The sequence below is a fragment of the Macaca thibetana genome, chromosome 3 (genome assembly GCF_024542745.1).
Source record: "Macaca thibetana thibetana isolate TM-01 chromosome 3, ASM2454274v1, whole genome shotgun sequence".
Classification (NCBI taxonomy): domain Eukaryota; kingdom Metazoa; phylum Chordata; class Mammalia; order Primates; family Cercopithecidae; genus Macaca; species Macaca thibetana.
In genome coordinates this window covers 119,957,133-119,982,665 of record NC_065580.1, presented here as the reverse complement: position 1 = coordinate 119,982,665, position 25,533 = coordinate 119,957,133, and the positions used below count along the sequence as shown (strand labels likewise).

General features: G+C 45.9%; 1 protein-coding gene across 1 annotated transcript in view; it reads right to left on the bottom strand.

Moving 5' to 3' along the window:
• The window catches only part of VWC2 (von Willebrand factor C domain containing 2), a 158,892-nt gene extending 133,620 nt beyond the window's left edge, over nt 1-25,272 (bottom strand). Inside the window, exons 1-2 of the mRNA XM_050785562.1 lie at nt 25,253-25,272; nt 22,591-23,389 (exon numbers count right to left, since the gene is read on the bottom strand). Of these exons, the coding sequence (XP_050641519.1) occupies nt 22,591-23,286 (696 nt within the window). The 5' untranslated portion in view covers nt 23,287-23,389; nt 25,253-25,272. The remainder of the gene's footprint in view (nt 1-22,590; nt 23,390-25,252) is intronic.
• Between the last annotated feature and the right edge of the window lie 261 nt (nt 25,273-25,533).

The following is a 25,533-nucleotide window of genomic DNA, read 5'->3' as shown; positions in this document are numbered from 1 at the left end:
CCATTGAGACATCGCTTGAGATCAAACCTAGGCCTTGCATAGCCCTCAAGTAGGGAAGGGAATGTTGTTAAAATAGCAAAACAAAACAAACACAAAACCCAGTGCCCACGTGAACTCAGCAGCCAGCTGAGGAAGATGCAGCCTCACCACATTGGGGGGAAAAGCCACCACTGAACTCCACACCTCAAGTCCTCCAGGGACATCTGACAGAGACCCAGCTGGATTCAGGCCAGCTCTTCCCATGGCTCCAGTCCCTACACTGCCTAAGGACCCCTCATTCCAACACAGGGCTCTGTTTGGTGCCCCAGGATGGCCACTGTACACTCATAAAAGCAGCTTCCTGCTCAGAGTCCTCCGGGACAATGTGCCAGTGCCTCCCACCTCCTGAGACACAGAGAGGCTGCCAAGGAGCAGATGGAAGCTGCAGCCGTGGCTCCAGCCATGGGTTCCAGCTTTGACATGAGGCTTTAATCCCCAGTCATCAGGGCCAATCTGGCATTCTGGGTTACAGTGGCCCTCTTTTAGGCTCATTTTACCAACCCATGGCTGGATCCCCACTGGCGTGGTCAGCAGGCCCAGGAAGCTGACCCAAATGTCTAGGAGTGAGGTCAAAGATTTGCCTGTCCCTTGACCTGGTCAGACACCAAGCTGCTGCTCTGACTCTAAGCACCCACCAAGCTGATGGTTGCCCACCTGCCAACTCAAGCACCACGGACCTTTTGCCAGGCTGTGCTCTTTGTTCCCCATGGAAACTAAAGGTAAGATGCCCAGCACATCACTTACACTGCAACCAGCAGCTGGAACTTCCACACACATTTTTTTCTAATCAGATGAAACAAACCTTTCTCCTCTTCTAAAGTTATCATTTCCCCAGAAGAAACTTAACTAGGGATAACTTAAGTTTAAAGCACTAGTACTTCTTATTAGCAAATCGCCACCTACATTTTATATACAATACCTTACGGCAGAAATATCATTCTTCACAATCTCCCAGTTATAATTCCAAGTTTTGCATAGATAGAATTTAGAGGCATAGCCTGGAGAAACAGCTGGGAATTGAGAAAAGAATTCATTCTCAAGGCCCTTATTGTGTGCCAGGAGTAGTGAAAAAAACTTGTGGGATCCAAAGAACATGGCTTCTTGGAATTGGGAGTGAGAATGAAGACATTCTCGATGTGTTCATTGATTCATTCCAGTCCTGAGGCCAGAGAGATGAATGCTACTTATACCATTTTTCAGGAAGATGAGAAAACAGATAATAGTAGGGGGTGGTAAGGAAAATTAGCAAAGATGTGCACATTGCACCTGACCCCCACAAACAGGGTCTCTAAGCTGATGCACTAATCATTCTCACTCACCCACATTGCTTTCACAGTTACCACAGTGCCACTGTCTGTAAGACAGCAGTTAAACAGGATCTGAGAGATACACCCTTAAACCTGATGCAAAACAATGAAGAATAGATACGTTTGGGAATATTTTTTCAACTATGACTAGCAGAGGCTAGTCATAACTACATGCATAGCAGAGGCTTTGTAAAGATATTAACTTGATGGCAAAGTAAAATTATTCATAATTAGTTAGACCTTTATAATGTTCAATAATTATAGATATGTCTATATCATATGTACATAGGCAACAAGGACTGCAAAATAAATATTGAATCTATTTCTAAATAATTAAGTAGGAATAGGTAATAGAGTTTACACATGAAACAATTCTTAAATGAAAAATGAGGCCTATAAAACTGGATACTGCTTAAATCAAGTGACATACATAAACTAAAGCTCTATATAATGGTAAGTGGTACAGAGTTGGGATTAGCACTCCTATATGAGTAGCATTTAAGGAGCTTCATATTGCATTGCATACATTTTACGTTAGCAAACTGAAGTCCAATTAGGCATCTATCTGTAAGAAGCTTTGCCTTGTTTAATTTCATAACTGTGATTATAATCATTATAACCACGAGAAGGACCAGACTTTGAAATGTTACAGAAAGCAGCTTGATTTTAATGTCTCAAATGTCTTTCCACTATGGAAGGTAGGAAGTATTTTTCAGACACTATCTCCTACTCCATCCTGTCTGCAACAGCAGCAACCCTCACCATCTACCGGGATGCCTACCTACCTGAGAATGCCAACATATTTTTCTCAAATCCAGCTTAAACACATCTTTCTGTGAGAAGTCAGAGATGCCTATGTTCACAATGTCACCTGAATAAGGACCACCATGACATGTCTAATCTGGAGCTTCTGATTGTGAGCTGCTGGAGTAGGTGCCAGGAAATCCCACTGCTGCAAAGTGCACTGGCTTTCGGTAGCTAGAGAGTAATTCCAGGCTGAATGCACATGCCCACTCATGAGCAGATAAATGGGAGGCATGAAAACCCCAGAACAATTTTCCAAGTAATTGTAATGGTTTCATAGATGGAGTTAATTTAAATATAGAGAAGAAAGAGAAGTATTGAGCTAATAAACTTCAGCATAGAACTTTCTCAACTACTATTCAGCATAAAGTAAATTCTTCTTCCCATTTTGCTATTTCTTCCATTAGTAGAGATATTGCACTGATATTTTCTAACTCTCAGATTATTGGATTCTGCAATGATACAAAATAATACTAACATGAAACCAGTGAAACACTGAAATATTCTCTGCCCCCTTCCTTCCTATCTGCCTCTCTCAATCCTTCCCTTCCTTGAAATTCTTTAAGTCTCTGGACCCCCTGGAGCCTGCCAGGCCTTTTGGACACAGATGATCTATCACTGAGGTTCTTAACCCCCATGTATACAGAAAGTGTGGCCACCTAGACTAGGTGCAACTCAAGGGCCAGAGCCATCTCTCAATCAAATCTATGATGGCTACAGTAACTGGGCCAGTGCAAAATGTTGAACAAGCTCAAGAAATATTGATTGAGTCAAGAAAGAAATGGTTGGAAAGACACAAGATCTAACACCAACTTACACAACATATTATGAAAACAAAAACAGTGTCTACAACTTTGCTACAGGGACAATTGCTCAACACTTCACAAAGAGCTGCTCAAGGATTAGGCACCCAACTCTTAAGAATGGGGAATAAAGTTAAACCTTTCTATTGAGACGGATCATGATTTGAATTACACATGTAATCCACAAAGGGAATAGAAGGCATAGATACTAAAGCAGTGACTTTGAAGAAGGGGCCGATAGTGTGTGAGGGCTGTGTGGAAAGTGAGTAAATGCAAAATCTGAGATCAGAAAGCAAACTTCAAGGTCCTGATCCAGTTCTGAACCTAGGGCACATACAGCTGCACACCACACTCCACCTATTCCAGACGTCTAACTCTCTGCACTACTCCCTCTGTTGATGTCTTCTTTAAACAGCTAAAAATGTACAATGAATAACTGATAATTCATACTTACACAATTGACAAAAATTTTCAAATTCAAATATGAAAGATACACATCCATCTTGCTGACTAGAGATTATATACACATGGGACCTGGGGCAACAATACTAAGAAGAGGCCCCACAAATCGCATCAACGACCCGGCCATCCTACTCTTGATCAATTGCATAGGCTTACTACATTATCTCTCCTTGTGTTCTCAAGGAGAGATATAAATAAATACACAAGTCACTCACCTCAAATGCTCAGTCTGGTTAGGGAGATGAGGTATAAATATATGGAAGAGAAACTAACAAAATGGCTGAAAATGTTGGGTACTAACTGAGCTATGTGCATACTGAGAGTTTTAAAGACAGTGCTGTCACTTCTGGTTGGGATTTTCACACAGAGAACTTGGAATATGGTAAGTCAGGTGGGAAGGATTGGGACAGGTAGAAAAGAGAAGAGGACCACATAGACAAGACGATGAGGATGGAGATGTGTCCAAAGGATGCTGCACATTCTAGACTGGCTGAACTGAACTACAATGAAGAAGTGCAACAGTGGATCAGATTGGGCAGGTGGAGAGGGAAGGCATTAGGAATATAGCCTATATACCTTGGGGAATATGGAATGAGGTGATGAATATCCTGTGCTCTGGGTCCTTGTACCATAAGAGAAGACCAACTTGGATCTACAATAACCAACAATAACCTCTTCAAACTACATGCAATATTTCTTTCTCAAGCTTCTGCGTCCAGCACCAATACATACCTGCCTGCTGAGCTCACACCCTGTTTATTACAAGGGCCAAAGACAGTGCAGCTAACAGGCATGGATGCAAATTCCAATGTATTTATTGGTGTAAGCTTGGGCAAGCACTTAACATTGCTGTGTCTCAGTGTCCTCAATTGTGAATGCTCTATTAAGTGGCAAAAGAAGAAAATCTGAATGGTCAATTAATGTATAAAAGAACATTCCATCTCATTAAAAATCAGAAAAAATGCAAACCAAATTATAGTATTTCATGCACATTCGAGTTGCATGAAAAGAAAGTCTGATAACATCAGGTCTTGGCCAAGAGAAGGGGAACCAAAGTTCTTACATTTGCTAGCATGCAAATGGGCAAAAGGGCTTTGGTTTGGGATATATAAGAGGTTAGAATGAGAGGGTCGGGAGTGAGAGAAATTCTTGCTTCTTTTCCAGTCTTCAGTTATGTCTCTCTGGGAGGAGGCATTCAAAGAAACTCTACAGCCACTCTGCTCAGCCCCTCTGATTAGCTCTCTGGTGTTGGCTAGTTCACAGGATGAGCACAGTTGTGCCCTCCTTTCAGAAACCTTGCAGGTACCCCTACAGGTGGACTCTGAGTTGCTCAGACTGCTGAGGTTCAGAAATGCCCCTGGTCTACCCTGGTCCATCTAGCTGCACTTCCCAGTCCAGGATGCTGATCTTGGTCTCTGTGTCCCTCCTAAGTTGGTTGTTAACTAAAATGCATGCCATTTATGTGCTATCTAACAAAGACCTAAAGCCCTAACAGTTTGCAATAGAAAAAAGTTAGAAACAATCGACCATTAAGAGAGTGGCTAAACACATTGTGGTGTTAATCAGATGGAATAATAGACAGCAGTTATAAATTAATGAACAACTATGCCTGTGACAATACAGATGAATCTCAAAAACATAAACAGAAAAAAAAAGTTGCAAAAGAACATATGTGGTATGATGTTGCTTCTATCAATGTCAGTCTTTGAAAACACATGTACAAACAGGTGTTGCTTACAGATACAGGCTCATGAATAAAATAAGAAAATCAGTACAGGAATGTATGTAGCAACTTCACTGCACCAGCTACTTCTGCAGAGAAAGGAAGGGGGGCAGGATGGGATGAATGAGAGGGCAGTTTTGTTTCTATCTGTACACTTCAATTTCATTTAAAAAAGGAGGGTTAGAAACAAATGTGACAAAAAAGTGGCATCCAGTGATGCCTCGACAGAGTCTGCATATTATTTAGGCACATTTGATACATTCTAAACACACATTTTTAAAAATCTCAGATATGAATTTGTTCCACATCAAAGGTCATTTATGAAGTACCTAAAAAATGCCAGGAAATATTCCAAATCCCACCGATCACCTCTAACCAGCAGCCATCTGATGGAGGATTTTAGTGGCGCTTAACCGGGCTGCAGCTCTTCCATAAGAAAGCAAAGACAGAGAGTGGAATCATTAGCACAATTTAAAGTTCTGTCAGGGCCTCTGGGAGCAGCTGCCAGGAATCTTAATTGTAAAGGAATAAGCACGAGGGTTCTCCCAGATCTAGAGACCCAGGTAGGCCACGAGACGTGGGAAACTCGGTCCTGGACCTCACTCCTCAGCCTGCCCTGTAGCCTCAGACGAGCCCCTGGCCCAACATCGTAGTACCAAGATGAGACACACAGGAGGAATCCCATGTTCCGTTCTCCCACTGAAACCCCATGAGGCTTCCCCAGGGTGGAGGTTGTGCAGTGGCTCCAACATCTGGCCTCCTCCAGCCAAGCCCGAGGAAAAATACAAAGCTGGACGCAGTGCAGATGGGGAGACCTCTGGCCGCCAGGACAGGAGGCTTCCAGAGCAAGGGTAGGAAGGGTGGCCAAGGAAACAGGAGGAATGACAGCATACATGGCAACAGTACAGCGATTCTCAGGAAGAGAAGCAGCTCTAGAACTGGACTGCGCCATCTCCAGCCAGTCCCTTTTCCTTCCTGAGTTTCCATGTCCTCATGTTACAAAGGGGAAGGAGGAAGTTACCTGTTGAACCTACTGGGGTACCAATCCTCACAGTCACTGCCTGGCCACAGGAGTGCAAAATCAAAGGTGTCTAGTGCAGCGTAAATGTGCACAGCGGGAGAGGACAATCAAGCCCAATTCTGCCTGATTAACTGTGGGACCTGGAGCAAGTTATCTGAAACTTGTGCCTCAGTCTTTTATCTGTAAAATGAGGACAGTTAAATTACTGTTGGCAAAGTGCTCAGAGCGGTGAGTGGCTCGTGATGGGCACTCCACAAGGATGAATTTCAGTCATCCACTGGTATCCACTGGAGACTGATTCCGGGAAAGTACTCGGATACTAAAATTCAAGGATGCTCAGGTCCCTTCCAGGTGGCTCTGCATATGTGGCATCTGTGGATGTGGAGGGCCAAATGTGCTAGTAGTCATGGCAGAGAGAAGGACAGTGTTTTGAAGTGACACCTGTATATTTCTTTCTCACCAGTGTTTCCCTTTGGCCCTTCCACCATTGCATCTACACAAAGAGGCTAAGCCTTGGTTTTCTAGAGAGCAGACACAAGTAAGCAGAACAAGTAACTACACAACTGCTGTCTTTTAAGAATGATGAGAGCTAGGCTTTCCAGGAAGACAGTGGTCGTTATCAGTACTTCTTGAGCTCGAGTTTTACAGACCGAGTGCCAAAGTCCAGAGGTTCAATCATAGAGTGGGAAGAATGAAAGAACATATAACAAAGGAAGGAGAAGCATCTTCTCATCCAGAAGGACCCGAGGGAGGAGGATGGAATGAGGGCGAAGCCAAAAGGTCAGATGCCACCACCCTGGCTTGAATCAGCCTGCAGCTGCAGCTGATGGAGGGGGCACTGAGAAAAATGGCCCTAGGTTTGGGACATAACTCCTGAAAAGCTGAGTAACTTCCCAGAAGTGATCAGATTCCTGACTGCCCAAAAGGCTGGGATATCCCAAAAGGCACAGAAACTTTAGTTTCATAAGAACAACTGTTTTCAGCCATCAGCAAATGTTGGGAGCCATGAAAGGAAAAGCAATGTTCTAAACTGAGAGGACCTCCCTGTCTCCACATACCACTTTTGTTGTATTCATTTTGACCCTGTTACATGATTATTTGGATGACCTCAGATTAAGAAGTTAGTGAAAGGCACGAACGACAAAGCAGTCTCTCCGTGTAGCCCAGGACAAGCAGCCTCCCAAAATCATTGTCACAGTTCTGTCACCAGATGGCGAAAGTGCCTTTTCTAGCCGCCCAATTTATGAAAACCTGTTTCCAGCTCACACCCTTCCGGCGCATGTACAGGCAAGTCACAAAGTCCCTTCCATTTATATAATGAAGTCTTACCAGCTTCTGATAACCCGGAACTGTGTGATTTCAGAGCTGGAGGAAAATGCTGAAAATGCTGAAGTGATTCCTTTCAACTTTGCTTTTTATGGAGTGAAAACACACCCACAGGTCTGGTGACTTTTAGAGGCAGGTCGCTGCCTGAACTCAAGTCTGGTCATACCACAGCGCCACTGATAGAAAATCTTCATTAATAAGTACTCAGAATCCACAGGCATCCTGGAGTGGCTCTGCCTGCACCTGTCAACCCTCCTCACGACCTGTAAGAAACCTGGAAAATGAGGTCTTCCTTTCAGCAGTCACCTGGAACTAAACCTCTCCCCCATCCTTCTTCAGGTTTCTTCCCTGAAACTGTCTTATTAAACTAGCACAGGACATGGCCAAATTCTCCTTCCAAACTTGACAAGCAGAAGGGCCCTTGCCACCTGGGGACACTGGCCCTGCAGCCTGAGTCCCCTACCCCCTGAGGGCTGGCAGGTGCCCTGCCGCGTGATGTCCCTTCATCAATCCAGGCAGGCATAGAAAGGCTCCCCACCTAGCTTCCTTGCCCCTCTCTACTTTCTCCCTCAAAAAGAGAGCTAATTCTAATGTGAAGTGATGTTGATTCACAAACTACCTTCCAGCCTCCAACACAAGGATTATAGCAACAGAAACTAAGGACAGAGAGATGCTGCTGCCTGTGCCATTCAGAAAAGAATTTTCTTCTGTTCTCTTTGTCTTTCCACTCTCTGTCAGAGAGCAGATTTGCACACAAAGGGATTTAATTAAGAACTGTCCCCCAGAGGCTGTCAGTTTCGGAGTGTCAGTAAGAAGACAACTCCACGTACCGCACAATAGATTAACAATACAGCAGCCTGACAATCTGAGGCAATACAGCTTTCTTCTCCAGCACCACAGACAACTTTTCCTTCTTTGTGGTTTAAGCTTCAGGCAAGACCCTTGTCTACTAACATCTTTTAAATCCTCTCCTGAATAATGCCTTCATATTAATACAGATCAACAGGAACTTGCTAGGTCAATTATGTGGGGAAAAACCAGTGGCAGAGTTTATAGTACATATTTATGTGGTTGCAAACAGCAGAAGAGCTAGGAGGAGAATGAGGAAGACCTTCTTTGCTGATGGTTCAGACCTGATGGGCAGTCTGGAATCTGCCAGCCTGCCTACCAGATACACAGTCAGAAAGGATGCAGCCAAACCTGCTGGCCACCTGCACCCCGTGGCCGTAGGGCCACCCGGAGCACCAGGGCCAGTGCAGGGAGCGGCCTCTCACTTCCCAGCTGGGAAGCATGGGTGATGCTGAAATCTTTGTAGAATTATTTCGTAGATAATTTGCTCATTTATAGATTCCTAAATTAGGCCTATAAGAGAAGGAAAGTAATGTTAGCTGCATCTGACCACCTGCTTGGGGAGAGAAGAAGGTTCTCTGACAAATTTTGAAAGAGATTCTCTTCCTTAAAAACATTGGAAGATCAAAACCCTTTTGTTTTAGAATTAAAGAATTAACGCTAAGTAATCCTTGGGAGAAAAAAAAAACAGAGAGCTTAATTTTCACTTAATACATAAATGACTAAAATAATGTTTTCCTAAGAATAGACTTTTAAAAGACGAGTGTGACATGGGGATTAGTTCTCTCAGGGATGACAAATTCAAATTACTTCAGGGACCACTCAAGTAAGAAGATGAGGCAGTGAACTAGGTGTGTAATAGGGAGTGGTGGGGACTGTGGCCAACGGGGGGAATGTTAATGCAATGGAACTACTATGCCTACTTCATACACACACTGACACACACAGTCACATATACACACACACGCACCCACACACTCTCACACACTACACCCACATTCAGGTACACACACACCCATACTCGCACACCCACACTCACACACACAGTCACATATACATTTACATGTACCCACACACTCTCTCACACACCTACACCCATACTCATGGACACACACCCACACTCTCACTCATGCCCACACTCTCACATACACGCATACAGTCACATTCACACTCATACACACACCCACTCCCACGCCTACACTCTCATTCACACACTCACACATACACCCACACTCACACATATGCACCCACACACACACTAACACACATACACCCACACTCACACATACACCCACTCATTCTCATACACACATATGCACTCTCATACACTCATTCACACCCACACCTACACTCTCTCATACACCCACTCACACACGCACTCACACATATGCCCACTCACACACGCACCCACACATGCTAACACACACACAGACACACTCTCATACATGCACCCACATCTCTCACACACACATGCTCACACACACGCACACACATGCACCCACACTCATATTCTCACCCACATATGCCCATACTCATGCAACCCACACACACATACACACACACTCCACACACACCCTCTCACACATCCACCCCTCACACACCCCCACACACATGCTCACACACATGCTCACACTCCCATATCCACATATCCACTCTCTCACACACACCCACACACACAGTCACACACTCTCACATACCCAGTCACACAAAAGCACCCTCTCTCACACACACACTCACCGCCCACACCAACACACACCCACACATCCACACACACCCCACACCCACACACCCTCTCTCACACACACACCTCACACCCCCACACTCACAGACTCTCATACCCACACATCCACACTCACACACACCCACACACCCACTCACACACCCACCACTCATGAGAGTGTGGGTGTGTGGGTGTGGGGGTGTCACATACCCCCAAACTCATACACACTCACTCTCTCACACTTACACGCTCATACTGTCTCACACCCACCCACACTCACATCCACACTGTCTCACACACCCACACTCACCCACTCTCTCTCACACACACACACATACAGAGGCCGGGAGAAAACAGAACTACACTGCTCCCATTTGGCATTCTTTTATTTGAGACGGCGATGACAAGGCCCACTATAAGCAGGAAGTGAAGATGACCAAAGGCACCCATCAGTCTGCCTTTGCCCAAAGCTGGCCTGGCTCCAGCAGTAGCACTCGCACCCGCAATTGTAAAGTGACCCAAATGGATGCCCGTCTGGACGCTGTCTGAAGTCATGGTTTGCTTGTCTTGCTAAAGTTCCTTCAGCATATCAGCTGCCAATTACCCAGAAAGTGCTGGGCCACAGCCCGAGCCAGGAGTGGACAGGCACTGTGGGCTCCCATTACTGGCTCTGAATCGCTTCTTGAAGCTAAGCCTATTCAAAGGTAGGCTGAAATTAGAACAGGACACCCACTGCGGATTATCCGTTTAATGAAGTCCCTTTCCATGGAGTTTTAAGCTCTGGTGGAGAAGGCACAGCAGTGCTCACTCACGCAGAAAGGGACTCTTTGCACTCAGTCATACGGTGCAATGGTCCCTGAGATCTGACTATTAAATTATATCTGTCATCCCTTGCTGTTACCTAGAAGCAAGATGAGCTGATTTTCTTGGCTTCCTGGAGGGCACTGGGAGCCCAGACATGAACTCTGTTACCAGTGGGAGGTTACCCTGAGCTGGGAGGCTGACATTAGAGCACAGTGTACCCCTCAGCTGCCTGTCTCTCTCCTGATTCTCCTGCCCAGGCCACAGCAGCAGCCTTGTCAAAAGCCATATTCTTTTTCAACCTACCCACTCCTGACATTTGTGTGTGTGACGCAGCAAAAGCACAGTGAGTGGAGGCAAAGGCGCGCGGGGCAGTCCTGCCCCACATGAGAAAGGAAGGTAAGCATCTGGCCACCTGCTGGCTCCCTGCACATCCCAGGCTCCTCACAGGTGGGGCTTGTGTCCCTCCATGTCCCTAGAGCGTAGCTGTCAACAGTGCCACAGTGTTACCAGGCAGGGAGGTTTAGCTCCTGGCATATCAAGAGGAATTAATAAGAATAGTGACTCACTTGAAATTAATTCTATTATATTTCATTTATTTCAAGCTTTCTAAAAAATGTTGAGCTCTCTTTTTTAAAAGCACACAGAATTTGAAAGTAAAATATAAATAAAAATTGTTTTTAAAGCTAGATACAAGGAAAGCAAAGATACATACAGAAGGGCCAATCTGTTTTGTATGGTTGAAGGTACTATTTATTTCTGATTGGCCTATTGCCCCAAGGGTATAGAGAGCAGTAGGAAAGGAATCTGATTTCCAGGCATTCTGACCTTCATTACAGGAAGGGCAGGAAAAATTGCCCATGGCTGAGTAGAACTTGGTGGTGGGCAATTCTGACCAGCTGGGGGTGCCTTTGAAATGTTCACCTACTTGATGATTTGGCCTAAGGCTGAGCTGGCTCCCAGCACCTGTTTTCTAAGAATATTTAAACTAAAGAGCTTCTGCACAGTAAAAGAATCTATTCACAGAGTAAACAGACAGTCTACAGAATGGGAGAAAATATTTGCAAACTATGCATCCAACAAAGGTCCACCATCTATAAGGAATTTAAACAAATCAGCAAGCAAATAGCTAATAGCTCCATTAAAAAGTGGGCAAGAGACATGAACAAACACTTCTCAAAATTAGACAAACAAGCAGCCAACAAGCATATGATAACATGCTCAACATCACTGATCATCAGACAAACGCAAATCATAATCACAGTGAGATACTATCTCACACCAGCTGGAATGGCCATTATTCAAAGGTCACAAAATAACGGATGCTTGTGAGGCTGCAGGGAAAAGGAAGCACTAATACACTGTTGGAGGGAATGTAAATTAGTTCAGCCACTGCAGAAAGTAGTTGGAGATTTCTCAAAGAACTTAAATCAGAGCAACCTCTTACCCAGCAATCCCATTCCTGGGTATATACCCAAAGGAAAATAAATCCTTCTACCAAAATGACACATACACTCCTATGTTCATTGCAGCACTGCTCACAATAGTAAAGACATGGAATCAACCTAAGTGCCCATCAACACTGGATTGGATAAATAAAATGTGGTACATATATACCATGGAATACTACATAGTCTTAAAAAAGAATGGAATCACGTCCTTTGCAGCAACATGGATGCAGTTGGGGGCCACTACCCTAGGTGAATTATTGCAGGAACAGAAAACCAAATACCACATGTTTTCATTTATAAGTGGAAGCTAAACACTGGGCACTTATGTACTCAAAGATGGGAACAATAGACACTGGGGACTATAAGAGGGGCGAGGGAGGTGGGCAAGGTTTGAAAAACTAACTGTTGCATACTATGTTCAGTACCTGAGTGATGTGATCATTCTTATCCCAAACCTCAGCATCACACGATATACCCAGGTAACAAATACCTTGCAAAGGTCTCCTGAGAGAAGGCAGGCAATGTTGCCCACAGCTGAGCTCCACCGGTCTACACCTTAGTAAACAGTTAAGTTGTATCCACTCCTTCTTGATTCTGTGACTTTGCTTCTGGGATCATCTTCCTTCTTCCTAAATTTCATCCTTTAGACTCCTTTTTAAAAATTATTTTAGTAAATACTTTTTGGTGAAACTCTCCATTGTATAAAGTATCTTTCTTTAGGCTTATTCCTGAAGGACAATTTTGTTGGATACATCAATCAGATTAACACTTGTTTCTCTCTTATTTAAAAATATTCTCCTACTGTGCTGTGTTTTCTGTTGACCAGATGTCTGCTGTCAGCCTACTCACTGCTATTCTGGAGGTAATGTCCTCTCTGTCTGGTCGCTCTGAACATCTTTATTTTGCCTTTGTTGTTCTGCAGTCTCTATAATATGGCTGGGTGTGAATATATTTTTATTTATCTTTCTTTAGATTCATTGGGTTTCCTGAATGAGAAAATAGATGTCTTTCAACTAGAAAGTCTTGGAACTTCCATATCTTAATTTCTCCCATTCTCTACAATCTCTATCAGAATTCTAAGCAGATGTGTGGTAGATCTTTTCACTTTATCCTCCGTGTATCGAAACATCTCTTTCCTGTGTCCCATCTATATATGTTTCATACTACTTAACTTCTTCAGATCTGTGTGCTGGTTTGCTATCAAATATCTCAAAATAGACATCAAAATGAGTATATATCAAATATAATCATTTTACATCCCAATATCGGGGCCTGATTCACTGCTTTTGCCTCAGCTGATTCTTGCTTACAATGCCCTTTCTCCTTGTGACTAGTTTTTATTTTGAGGTCACATTCCTTGGAACACTATTTGTGGGAATTTTTTGTAGCCTGGGTGAAGGGTGCATTCACCCCGTGTGCGTGTGTTTAGGTCAGATACCTGTCGATCCATTTAAAAACACATATTCCATTTGGACTTTGCACACCACACAGGGAAGCATAAATGGGGCTCCACATTCCTAAGAGGGTAAGCCTGCTACAGATGGCAATGACTCAGGGAAAACAAACATTTCTTTCTCTTCTGGACAGAGCCAAGGTCCACTGAGAGATGTTTGCTTACATTGTCCCACTGCAGTACAGGCTCTTGGGTCTCCTGGCTTTATAAGATAGATCCTGATCTGATTCTCTCTACTTGGGTACCTGCACTCATCACATGCCACAACCCAGCAATGATTGGCCATGAGGGCCAAGGGCCCAGGGCCCGAGATCAAGAGATGCTCCCAGACAGCCACCACTTCAAGGCAAACTTTGCTCTATGGATTCCAACTTCACCTCTAGAAATTAATTTCTCTTATTTTCTTGCCATGTCAGCTGTACTTTTAAAAATGGACGTAGAATGTGAAATGACAGACAATGGAGACTCAGAAGGGTGTCAGGGATGGAGAGGGAGTAGATAACGACAGATTATGTAACGGATGCACTGTACATTATTCAGATGCAGTATACATTACTTGGATGCCATGTACATTATTCTGGTGATGACTTCACTAGACGCTCTTCCTTTACCACTACGCAGTGTATCCATGTAATAAAATTACACTGTACCCCATCAATTTATACAAGCAACATTTTGCTTTTAAAAATATGTGTTTTATATGGTATTCAGGATTTCAGGCATTTTGTTGAATGTGAGTTTTCAGGCTGTCCTCCATATTCCCAGGAAAGGAAGGAGTAGTCTCATGTTTAAAGCATCATCACTTTTACTATACTTGGATACTTGGAAATGTGCAGAGCCACCTGGCATTTTAATTTCTTTTTCTCCTCCCTCCCTCCCTCCCTCCCTCCCTGCCTGCCTGCTTGCTTTCTTGCTCTTTCTTTCTTTCTTTCTTTCTTTCTTTCTTTCTTTCTTTCTTTCTTTCTTTCTTTCTTTCTTTTCTTTCTTTCTTTCTCTCATTATTGTTATTTTTTTTTTTTAGAGACAGGGTCTCACTCTGTTGCACATGCTAATCCTAAACTCCTGGGCTCAAGTGATCCTCCCAGCTTGGCCTCCCAAACTGCCGGGAATATAGGCATGAGCCACTGTGCCCAGCCATGGAGTTTAAATTTTCAAGCTCTATGCTTTTTCACAGGCCTAAGGCTTCTGAGAGAACTCATAGGGCCCTCGGCAGAGGCCTGACATCATCCTTTTCCACAGATTTGAAAGGCGGTCTATGTCCTGGCCGCACCCCAGTGCCCGACAGAAATAGAATGAGAAGTATGATCCAGCTGGCAGGATCTCAGCCTTGGAACAGACAGGCAGTAAGAAGGATTTCTAGCTATGTGGTCAGAAAAGTACCATGAAGGATGGTCACAGGGTAGGTAAGCCTGGATGGGAAGCCATATCCTTCATGCAAACTCACAGTTGTTACATTTGATACAAACTCTTTTCTTTTCCCTAGAACATCTGGCCCAGGATTCCTCTGTCATTTAAAAACAAGTTATCAGCAACAATGGAGTCTATTAATAATAATAGAGTGACTTCCACTGTGTGTCCCCTTGAACCCCTGACCCAAGCTCTCACAGTGCCTCACACACCACAGTACTGCTGCCTGTCTCCTGGAGGGGGCCATGTGCTTCCCGTCACATCTCCAGGATGCAGCCCAGGGACTGGCACACATGGTGTCCTAAATATTTTCAAATAAATGTAAGAATAATGTTTCTGTTGGGACTTATCAGATTTAGAGATATCATCTGAGGAGGTAATGCTTTACGGAAAAACAGCTCCACGGAGCCAGTCCCTAATGGTCTACAAGAGTCCTTCTAGAGACCAAAATCTGGACCAGGGCGTAGCCACCTACCCCTGAGCGGCACACTCTGCAGAACTTGTCTAAACATTCACATCGACTTTGTTCAGAGCTTTACAGATTCAAATTGCTTTCACATACATCTTATTTACTTCTTATAATGGGAGAGAAATGCAGAATACTATCCACTTTTTTATTTTTCTTTTCTGATTTTTAAGATGGGGTTTCATGCTATCATCCAGGCTGGCATGCAGTGACCCAATCATGACTCACTGTAACTTCAAATTCCTGGGCTCCAGCCATCCTCCTGCCTCAGCCTCTCAAGTAGCTGGGTCTACAGGTGAGCACCAACATGCCTGGCCGTTCTTTTGTTTTGTTTTGTTTTGTTTTCAATTTGTGGTAGAGATGGGGCCTCACTATGTTGTCCAGACTGGGCTTTAACTCCTGGACTCAAGTGATCTTCCAACCTCAGTCTCCCAAAGTGCTGGGATTACAGGCATGAGTCACCATACCAAGCCTCATTTTTTTTTTCTTTCTAACCACTAGAAAACAAGGCTCTGAAAGTTGTCCAGGGAAGCACTGGATAAAACAGAACCCGGTTCACACTGCTGTGTTCAGATGATAAGTACCCTGTCCTCAAAGTCCCAGAAGCTGATTCTCCACCAAAACTGAAGAGGAAAGGACTGGAGAGCATGGGACCTGCTTTCCTAAACCTCCTCACGATATCAACTGCCTGTATGATTCTGGAGGGGGCACTAATTTTCTAAGGTGAATTTTCACTGCCTATGAACAAGAGTCTTTTCAAAGTCGTGTATTTACAGAAACATGGGTGAATCGCACATCTGCCGAGTAGGGGTGTGGTCAGCTGGAAAGCAAATGCCCTCCCACAGGAGCAGCCCTGCCCAGCTCTGACAGATGGCTGCCATCTGGGAATCATTTCATTTTTGTAAGAATTAGGCAATCTGGGAATTTACATGAACCTCCCACTTGTCAAATACTGGCACTAATAAACAAATGTTTTATATGCCGTGAGCCAAACAGAATACCTCCTAGAACCAGATCTTCCTCTTGGGCCACCTGTTGCCCCCCATGGGTCTGATCATCCCTGGAGTCCCACCCACCTCTTGGGATCTAGTCTTCTTTTCGCTGCCCCCTGGACTCATTCCCCCTTGCTCTCAGGGAAATCCTGGGACTAAGTACTTTTAGTTCCATTACAACTCAAGACTTCATCTTTGAAGGACACAGGCATTATTTTGTCCATCAGATGGCCAAGTCAAATATGACATAAATCCATGTAAATACATGTTTAACCAAGAGGATCAAGCATTTATTGGACATACATATGAGCAAGGTACTCAGGACTTGTATTATTTTTCCTTTTTCCAGGTACCTGAAATGTTCTCCACCACACACAAAATGCCACTTCATCACCATATGGTCATGAAGACACTATGCACGATCTTCACAGTCCAACACGCTAGGATTCAAATCCTGTCTTTACCATTTACTAGCTCTATGATGTTGATCAAGCTATTTAACTTTTTTGGACCTTAGTTTTCTCTCCTTTAAAAATAAAGAAAATACCACCAACTGATTAGTCTGTTGTGTAAATTACTCCAGAAAAGCCAACACATAAAAAATATTGGTACTGGATAAATATTGATTCCCTTCTGCCCACTGCAAAAGGTTATGGTGTTAATTCCATCATACTTCACATCAGATATTGTATGAAGCAGGCAAATAAGGAGTTTTTAAAGCTGTGTTTCCCCCACCTCAGTTAGGAACACATCTAAAGAGTCTAGATATGGCATATGACTCCCTCTTTAAAAAAAAAAAAGTCACTGTTTAAATGACTTTAGACAGAAGGGTAGAAAATGAGAAGTCGAGAATTTATAAAATCTTACTCAGAACCAAAACAAACTCAGAGACAGCAATAGTACATGCATTAGCCTGACTTGCAGAAAAGAACACAGATTGACTCATTTTACTTAGTGAAGGTAGATAATAATAGCATTGTTTTCAGTTAAGTAACATCAGCCAAAAGAATATAAATACCATTAGACTGAAAAGCATGAATAACCGTGGCTTTCTCTTTGCTGGCATTTTCTCATAATTACAGTAAAGATCTATTTAGATGGAGGTTTTGATTCCAAATTTCACGTTTGAATTTTTTTAATTGATAAAAACCTAGAAATAAGATTTTGCAGTGGGGTTAACGGCAAGTCAGATACGGAAGCAGTCAGAGAGAATTTGGTTTAACTCAGCGGTCCCAAATCATTTCACCTCCAAGTACCCCTTCCTGTTATCTCTCTCTCAACAGTTCTCAAGCTTTGAAAGACAGTCTAGTAAGCTTAACTTATTAATAATTCATCTTCCCTTTTTCTTCAAAGACTTATACAATTGCCAATCAGAGCTCCTGATCAGCTATGATAACCAGTGTTGACACACTTTGCTGATATCAATCCTACCAAAAGCAAAGAAATGTGAAGATTTAGTTATCCTGTATGGCCCTATTTCAGAGTCACAAAATTTCCATTAGGTTCTATAAAACATGAAATAAGCCTGCAAACTCCCCTTTCCACCATCACGGTCCTCCCAAGATTCACAGAGGGAATCACAGAGACCAAAATTCTCATGATGAAAACAACTTGTTTTGTTGATCAAAATAGAATGATTTTTTTTTAAATTAACACATTTCAAATGTTATTTTACTTCTGAACAAATCACATGGTCATTGAGGCAAAATTTACAACTACTCAATATAGCCCCCCTCCGCACCCTTAGTCACCTTTTAGTTTTCCGTGATACAAGGATCTATTCACATAAGTAATATAAGAACTCCTAAAGTGACTCTCAGAATGCAATAGACACAGAATCAGAATGGTCAAGATGAGCCCCTCAGTTAATATTCATTGGCATACACTTCATCACCACTCACTCTATGCCTTTGCCGTAAGCACAGTTTTCCCATCATGCGTGCTGATGCATCCTCACACACCCCACTGTTACTACCTCATTAGATCTGTTTTATGATGTCAATTTTGGTCATTGACACTATGTTTTGGGCTGAACTGTGTGCTTCTACAATTCAAATTTTGAAGTCCTCATGCCAGTAGCTAAGAATATGACTGTTTGGAGACAGGTCTTTAAAGAGGTAATTAAGTTAAAATGAGGTCATTGGAGCAGGCCCCAATCCAATATGAGTGTGTCCTTATACGAAGAGAAGTGGACACAGACAGATGCAGAGGGAACACCACGAAAAAACCCAGGGAGAAGATGGACATCTGCAAGCCAAGGAGAGAGGCCTCAGAAGAAACCAGCCCTGCCAACGCCTTGATCTTGGACTTCCAGATTACTTGCAAAACTGGAAGTCTGGAAATCTTGGATTTCCAGACAACAAATTTCTGTTTAAATTACCCAGTCTGTGTTCCTTTGCTCCAGCAGCCCTAGCAGACTAATATACTGTAGGAAGCACAAAACAGTTAAAAATATCATTCCTTTACTAAAAAAACAATAATAATAAGCCAATAGACAAGCTTCCTTATTCAAAGTTGGATGCCTGCTGGTATAAGTTAAAGAAAAAAAAGACACTTGGTATCATTTGAGAGGCAGTGGGGAAAATTCTATTATTAACTATGTTTTTATTTGAATGTCCAAATTAAATTACAACCATCCCTGGAGGAATGAACACATTACTCTCATTATTATTAGCAGCTTAATGGTATTTTGTGGAATCAGTGAGATCTTTCACAAGTATCTAACTGAGATCAAACAGGCTGTAAGGAGAGGAAGTTTTAATGGGGTAAAAGAGTACAGAGAGAAGGGAAAGAACAGGTTCAGAATATGCAGAAAACTGAGTAGAGTAGAGAAGGCAGCAAGAAAACATGCCCAACAAAAGAGAAGCCTATGAAGACAGGGAGAAGCCACACTCCTGCCGGAGCCAAATACCCTGCACATCGCAAGCACAGGCAGGCTCTGGGGTTAATCTACTGCTCAAAGAGGGTCAAGCCTCCATCAATAACTAGTAATTTCCCCTCTCTCTGTCTCTCTCTCTCTCTCTCTCTCTCTCTGTCTCTCTGTCTCTCTCTCTCTCTCTCTCTGGAAGCAGAGAACAGACTGTTAAAAGATCTATGCATCATGCAGGGACTGAGGCCCAAGGAATCTCACTTTCACTTCCTTCCTTGCTAAAGTAAACAGTGTTCCAGTCATGACCCTACTGCACAACAATCTCCATTTGTATCACATTTTCTTCAGAGAAGTGCAAAGCACTTCAGACAGAAATGCTTTCCTTTTTCGTTTTCCATGTACTTTGTGCTATGCAAACTACCGAGTACAATTTATCTCTCTCTGAAACCCAGAATACCCAGAGCAGGCATGTTAACAATTTCTGTGCCCTGGTACTCAGCATCACGACAAATCTCTATTACTACAACCCACAAACCCCGTGGACTCACAACTAACCCTATACCATTCTACATTCATATTTTCAACATTCTTCAAAAAAAGCACTGCTTTCTCTTTTGTACACTGAAGGACAGAAAAATGGAGACAGTAAATGGTCTGCACAAGGCCACAATAAATTAGAAGAATGCCTAGAAATGTTCCTGATAATAACAAAAAGGAGCAAACATGATATAACACTATAAAATCTTTATGTAGTTGACATAAGAACAAGCATATAATTAAAAATGTGTAACAACTTTGCAACTTTCAAGCATGTGTGCATCCCAGCATCTGGTAATAATTGATAAAAGTTTAGAATGAAATATTATTTGAAGATGGAAGATGCACTTAATACTCCAAAAATAGCTTTACTGGTATTTTAATTCTTTCTAAGATTGTAATCTTTCCAATTTCCCTTTTGTCAGTATCATCTCCTGTCCTCAGAGTTTGAAAACACATTCTCCCTATGGACTACCAAACAGGTAGCAAAGAGGAATTAAATAAGAGATCCCTCTCCTCCATTGACAAAAGCAGCTTCATGGCTGCTAGCATTTAGCATGTACAATTAAGACAGAAGTTTGAATTATTCCCTTTACCTGTGATCTCAGGTAGGTAAGTGGACACTGAAGTTATTTGGGCTTTCTAGATCAAAGTGCTATTAATTCCTCAGTTTACCTCTTACGACAATTCTAACAAATTACTATGGAACTATAAACAGTGTAAACAACAAAAGGAATTAATTACAAACCACTGCTTATCTTTGACTTTAGAAGAGCCAATGATGTTACCAATTCAAAACTTAAGAGAATTGTTCTAGTGTTCTATGACCCTGCTCCAAGCCAAAATGGAAGGCCCCTCTTCTGGGGTCATCTGGCACCCACGAGTTCCTTTACCTGGACACATTTGCCTGTGCACTTTTGTATTGCACCCAAAACATCTGGAGAGATAACTACCAGACCCTCCCATAGGCAGGAAGCATTTTGAGGGCAGGGTTTCTGATTTAGTTAATTTTGTATGGCCTGGGCATGGATCATATGAGTTGCTCCTCTCAGCTGTCTTTCTCCAAAGGGCTGAAGTCAAATGTTAGTACTTAAGCAATGTATGCCTGGAGCTATATTTTGCTACATGAGCCTAGGGATAGCTGGACCCTTATCTTACAGATAAGAGAAAAGAAACCCAGAGAGGATATGTCTTTTGTTCCAGTCCAGCAGCTGGTCAGTGGTAAAGCCAGAATGGATAACCATGTTTCCTGACTCTAAATTCCAGCACTCTTTCCATACTTTGTACACCATATATAGATATGTCCTTCCTGGCTTTGGACTTCTGTAACACTTGATAATTCATTGCCACAAGTCAGTAACTACATGGACTTCACATCCTGGGAATTAGCAGATCTCACAGGCTAATTCCAGGACGGGTATGCCAGCAGAATTCCTCCCTACCTGCCTGCCGAGCTTTGCTTTAGTAGCTGCAGGCTGCATGACGCCCTCCGCAGGTGGGAAAAGGACAGCTATGGCCTGGCAAGTCAATGGGCCAAGTCCAGGCAGGCCATAGGTTGAGTCTACCTTGAGGTGTCTGGAATAACTGAACACCTGTGCAGGACTCTCTCAGGCCCCCAGCCCACTTGCAGGGATTTTACCTGGAGCCTGTGCATGCAGGCTGTGCAGCACCTTCACCCAAACTAAAGCTGCAGTGGAGCTGGGCTTTTGGTTCAAGTAGGGTATAAGGGTTAAAAACCTAAGCTATGGGAGTAGAACTACTTAGTTTGACATATGAATCTGCTTCTTAATAGTTGCTCTGCCTTCAACACATTATTTAAATATTCTGTGTCTGTTTCCTCTTCTCCATAAAATGGAGACAATGGATAATAATCCACCTCCTAGAATGGTATGAGATTTAACTAATGTACATGTAAAACAGCGGGATCCTGACGCACAGTAGGCATTAGAGAGATGGCCGGTATTATTAACACTACTACTACCTATCTAAATCAAAACAATTTTTAACCATTAACTGCACTTGTTGGTTTCGCCATCCACTATGATTTGGCACTCCATGAGCAAATATTTTTTTCTTTTAATTTTTAGAACATTTGCATGATACACACATAATCTAGGGAAATGGCTTATTTATATGAATAGTCTCCCTTAATTAGCTATTAGTTGAAAAATATATCCCAAATGGCATGGTAAATTACCCTGTGTTTGAAAGCAGGTTGAGCATTTCAGCGACAACATTCCCAAATTAGGAGCAGTAAATTAATGTTGAAAGTCCCTCTGATACCTGTTGGGACCCTTGCCTTCAGTGCCATGGGCTTCATCCTCATGAAGCCCTTTTAAAGTGAACACCGAAGGAATCCCTATGGATTGGCCACAGTGCTCTTGGAAGGATTACCTCTGCCCTGAAAAAGAGAGGTCATGTCAAAGGGTCTTGAGCACAGCGCTCTCCACCTCTGAGAACCAGAGAGCACCTCTTCTTCAAAGTGGGGGACCACAGAACCAAAGCTGTTCCACCCCTTCCTGGAAGGTGCAAAGTCGCCCGGCGGGCGTTCGCCTCTTACCACGAACTCCTCCAAAGTCTGATAGGTCTTGCCCCGGAACTCGCAGTAGTTCTTCCTCTCCTTGCACTGCGGGCAGCACTGGCTCGTGTCGACGTGGATGCAGCGCGGGTGCAGCCTCGGGCACTCCGGCTGCGCGCACAGCGGACCCTCCTCGGTGCACAGGCACGGGCAGGCCGAGGGGCCCGGCGCGAACTTCTCCCCGATCGCGTACACGAAGCCGCTCTCGTCCACGCAGCCCTTGCCGCGATAGTCCGGGTACACGTACTCCTCTGGTGGCTCGGGCGTGGGTGCGAGTTCCGGGCCGATCGCGTCCTGGGCGGCTGCAGCCAGGGCTTCCCCCTGCGGGGTGTCCCCACGGGGCCGGACCTGCAGATCCCCGGCCTTGGCGCCCCCGCCCTGGGAGACCCAGGCCTGCTTCAGCTTGCTCCACGGCTCACGGCCGGCGAGCCCACGGCCGCTCTTGCTCTTCCAGTCTCGGCCGCTGCCGCCCTCGTCCCTCGCCGGGCGCCCGAGCTCGTTCACCCGCCCCGGGCCGTCCCGAGAGGCGTGCTCACGCTTCTCCTGGCCCGGCTGCTCTGGTGCCTGGGCCAGCTTCTCCAGCGGGATGCTCGGACTGCACAGAGCCACCATCAGGCAGCAGGTGACCAGGAGGGAACTGGAGAGCGCGCCAACTGCCATCGCAGTGGAGCTGGGCATCCCCTACCACGTCCCGGCGGGCGGGCGGGCGGGGAGCGCGGCCGAGGGGCGAGTCGCATTCACAGCCCGGGGGCGCGCCGCCGCCAGCCGGGAGCCGCCGTCCCTGCGGAGAGAACAGCAGCACAACTGAGCCCCGCGGCCCGCGCGCGCCCCGGCCCGCCGCGGCCCCCACCCGGGCTCCGGCATAGCTCTAGATTAACGAGCTGGGCGACGGGGGCGGGGGCAGCATGCCCAGCGTCGGTGCACTGCCGGGGTTCTTAGACATCACAAATTGTGGAGCGATATATTGGAAACGAAATCCAAGAACGACACCGGCCGGCGTGTTTCTGATGTAGTCGTGATTAGTGTTGGAGATGGCCAAGGGCGGCTTGCGGAGCCCAGGGAACGCAGTGAGCAGGGCCCCCCTGCAAAGCTCTGCTGGGAACCACGTAATTCGGGCACCCAGGGTGTCCCTCCCTAGGTCCTGGCCACGTTTCCCGAAGGTTATTAAATGGAGAATTCAGCAGTGGAGTTAGACGAAAGTACAGGAAGATAAGAGGGAAACTCTTCCTCATTTGCTTTAGGGGTTTGTGCTGGGAAAATTCGGGGAGGTTAAACAAAGCTTCCCCTAGGACTCCACGATTCATTTCTAATAACTTCTTAAAAGCCTCCCGTCTCGGGAGCAGATGTCCCCTCCCTGCTCTCTAAGCCCCGCTGCATGAAAAGATGCCCTCGACCCCTTCCCAGAGGGCCAAGTCGGGGATTCCCGGGGCTTCAGTTCCTCCTCCGGCCCGCCCCTGGGAGCCTCGGGAGCCAGGTCGCCCGCCGCGGCGCTCAGTCTTGTAGGGTCCTGGCTGCGGAGCAGAAGCGCCCGGGCAGCACCAAGGAGTGCAGTGCGGAAGGCTGGGGCTCCAGGGCGCAGAGTGGGGGCGAGACCCTCCTACTCGCCGGACCCTCGCCAGCCTTTCTGGATTCCAAAGTTTCTGCCGCCCAAAGGGGCTGGGAGAGCCCGATACGCCGCAGGACACCGGCAATCCAGCCTCTCTCTGCCTCACTTCCCGAACGCCCCCACTCTGCGCACTCCAGTGCGTCTGTCCCCTCCCCCTCAGCCCTCCTCCCTGAGGGCTCTGAACGTGCCCGGCCTTGCTCACCCCCTGCCCGGTCCCTTCCGACCTCAACACTGGGCGAAGCGCCCATATTCACAAACTTGGGCGGGGGAGGGGGGGTCCTCCGGAGCAGCTGAGCGGCGGAACACAGCGGGAGCGCGTCCGGCAGCGCGGGGACACCCAGCATGCACCCTCAGCCGTGAAGACCGGCGCCCAACCTACATACATGAGCGCAAGGCGTGGACCGGACGCCGGGCTCGTGGCGGGCGCAGGGGTAGCAGCGGCGGGCGCGGACCCGGGTTGCCAGCGCCCATCCTGGGCCAGTCGGGGACCCGCGCGGGGCGGACAGCGGAGAGCCCAGCCCCACCTGCGCGCTCCGCCCGGCGCGCGCACCGGGCTAGGGCGTCTCCGGGGACTCGCTCATCGTGCTGCCAGCTGCCGGTGGTCGCGGCCCCAACTCGCGTCAGTGCCCGCGTCGCCCTCAGCCGCTCATCCTCCAGCCTCGTCCCCACTTCTCCGAGACCAAGCGCGCCCCGGAGGCCACCCGGGCGCCGCCTCACTCCTCTCTGCGGAGGGGTTCGGGGAGCTGTCCAGACCCGGCAGCCGGAATGTCTGGGCAGCCGCTGCGCGTCGGAGGGGAAAGAGAAGCCCGGAGCGCGGCAGGCGCGGTAGTGGCACCGAGGCCAGCATGGGAGCCAGCGCGCCTGCCACCCGCCTCCCCCTGCCGCAGCCGCCTCCGCCCGGCTCCCGCTCCGCTCCCTCCTCTGCTGCCCCCGCTCGGGAGGCGCCGCCTCGGCCCGCGCTGCCCCAGGGCAGGCCCTCGCGTTGCCCCCGGGGAGGCCCTGCCGCGGCACCCGCTCCCTTTGCTGCGCCAGACCCACCTGTCAGTCGTCCGCTTGGCGGCGTCCCCACCTCCGCCGCCGGCCGCAGACCCTGCTAGGGTTGCCATTCTCCAGGCGTGTCACTCACTTTGCGCTGGACCTTTCATCTTGGCTTTTCTCTTTTCTTTAATTTCTTCCTTCCTAATTGGCCCCCTCTGGCTTTCCTCTTTGTGGACGGCTTGGTTCAGCTACCGTGTTCAGTTTGGGATTCGAAGGCCGTGTTAGTTTAGCAGACTCTTGAGACTTTTTCGTCTTTGCATTCAGAAACCCAGAGAAATAGA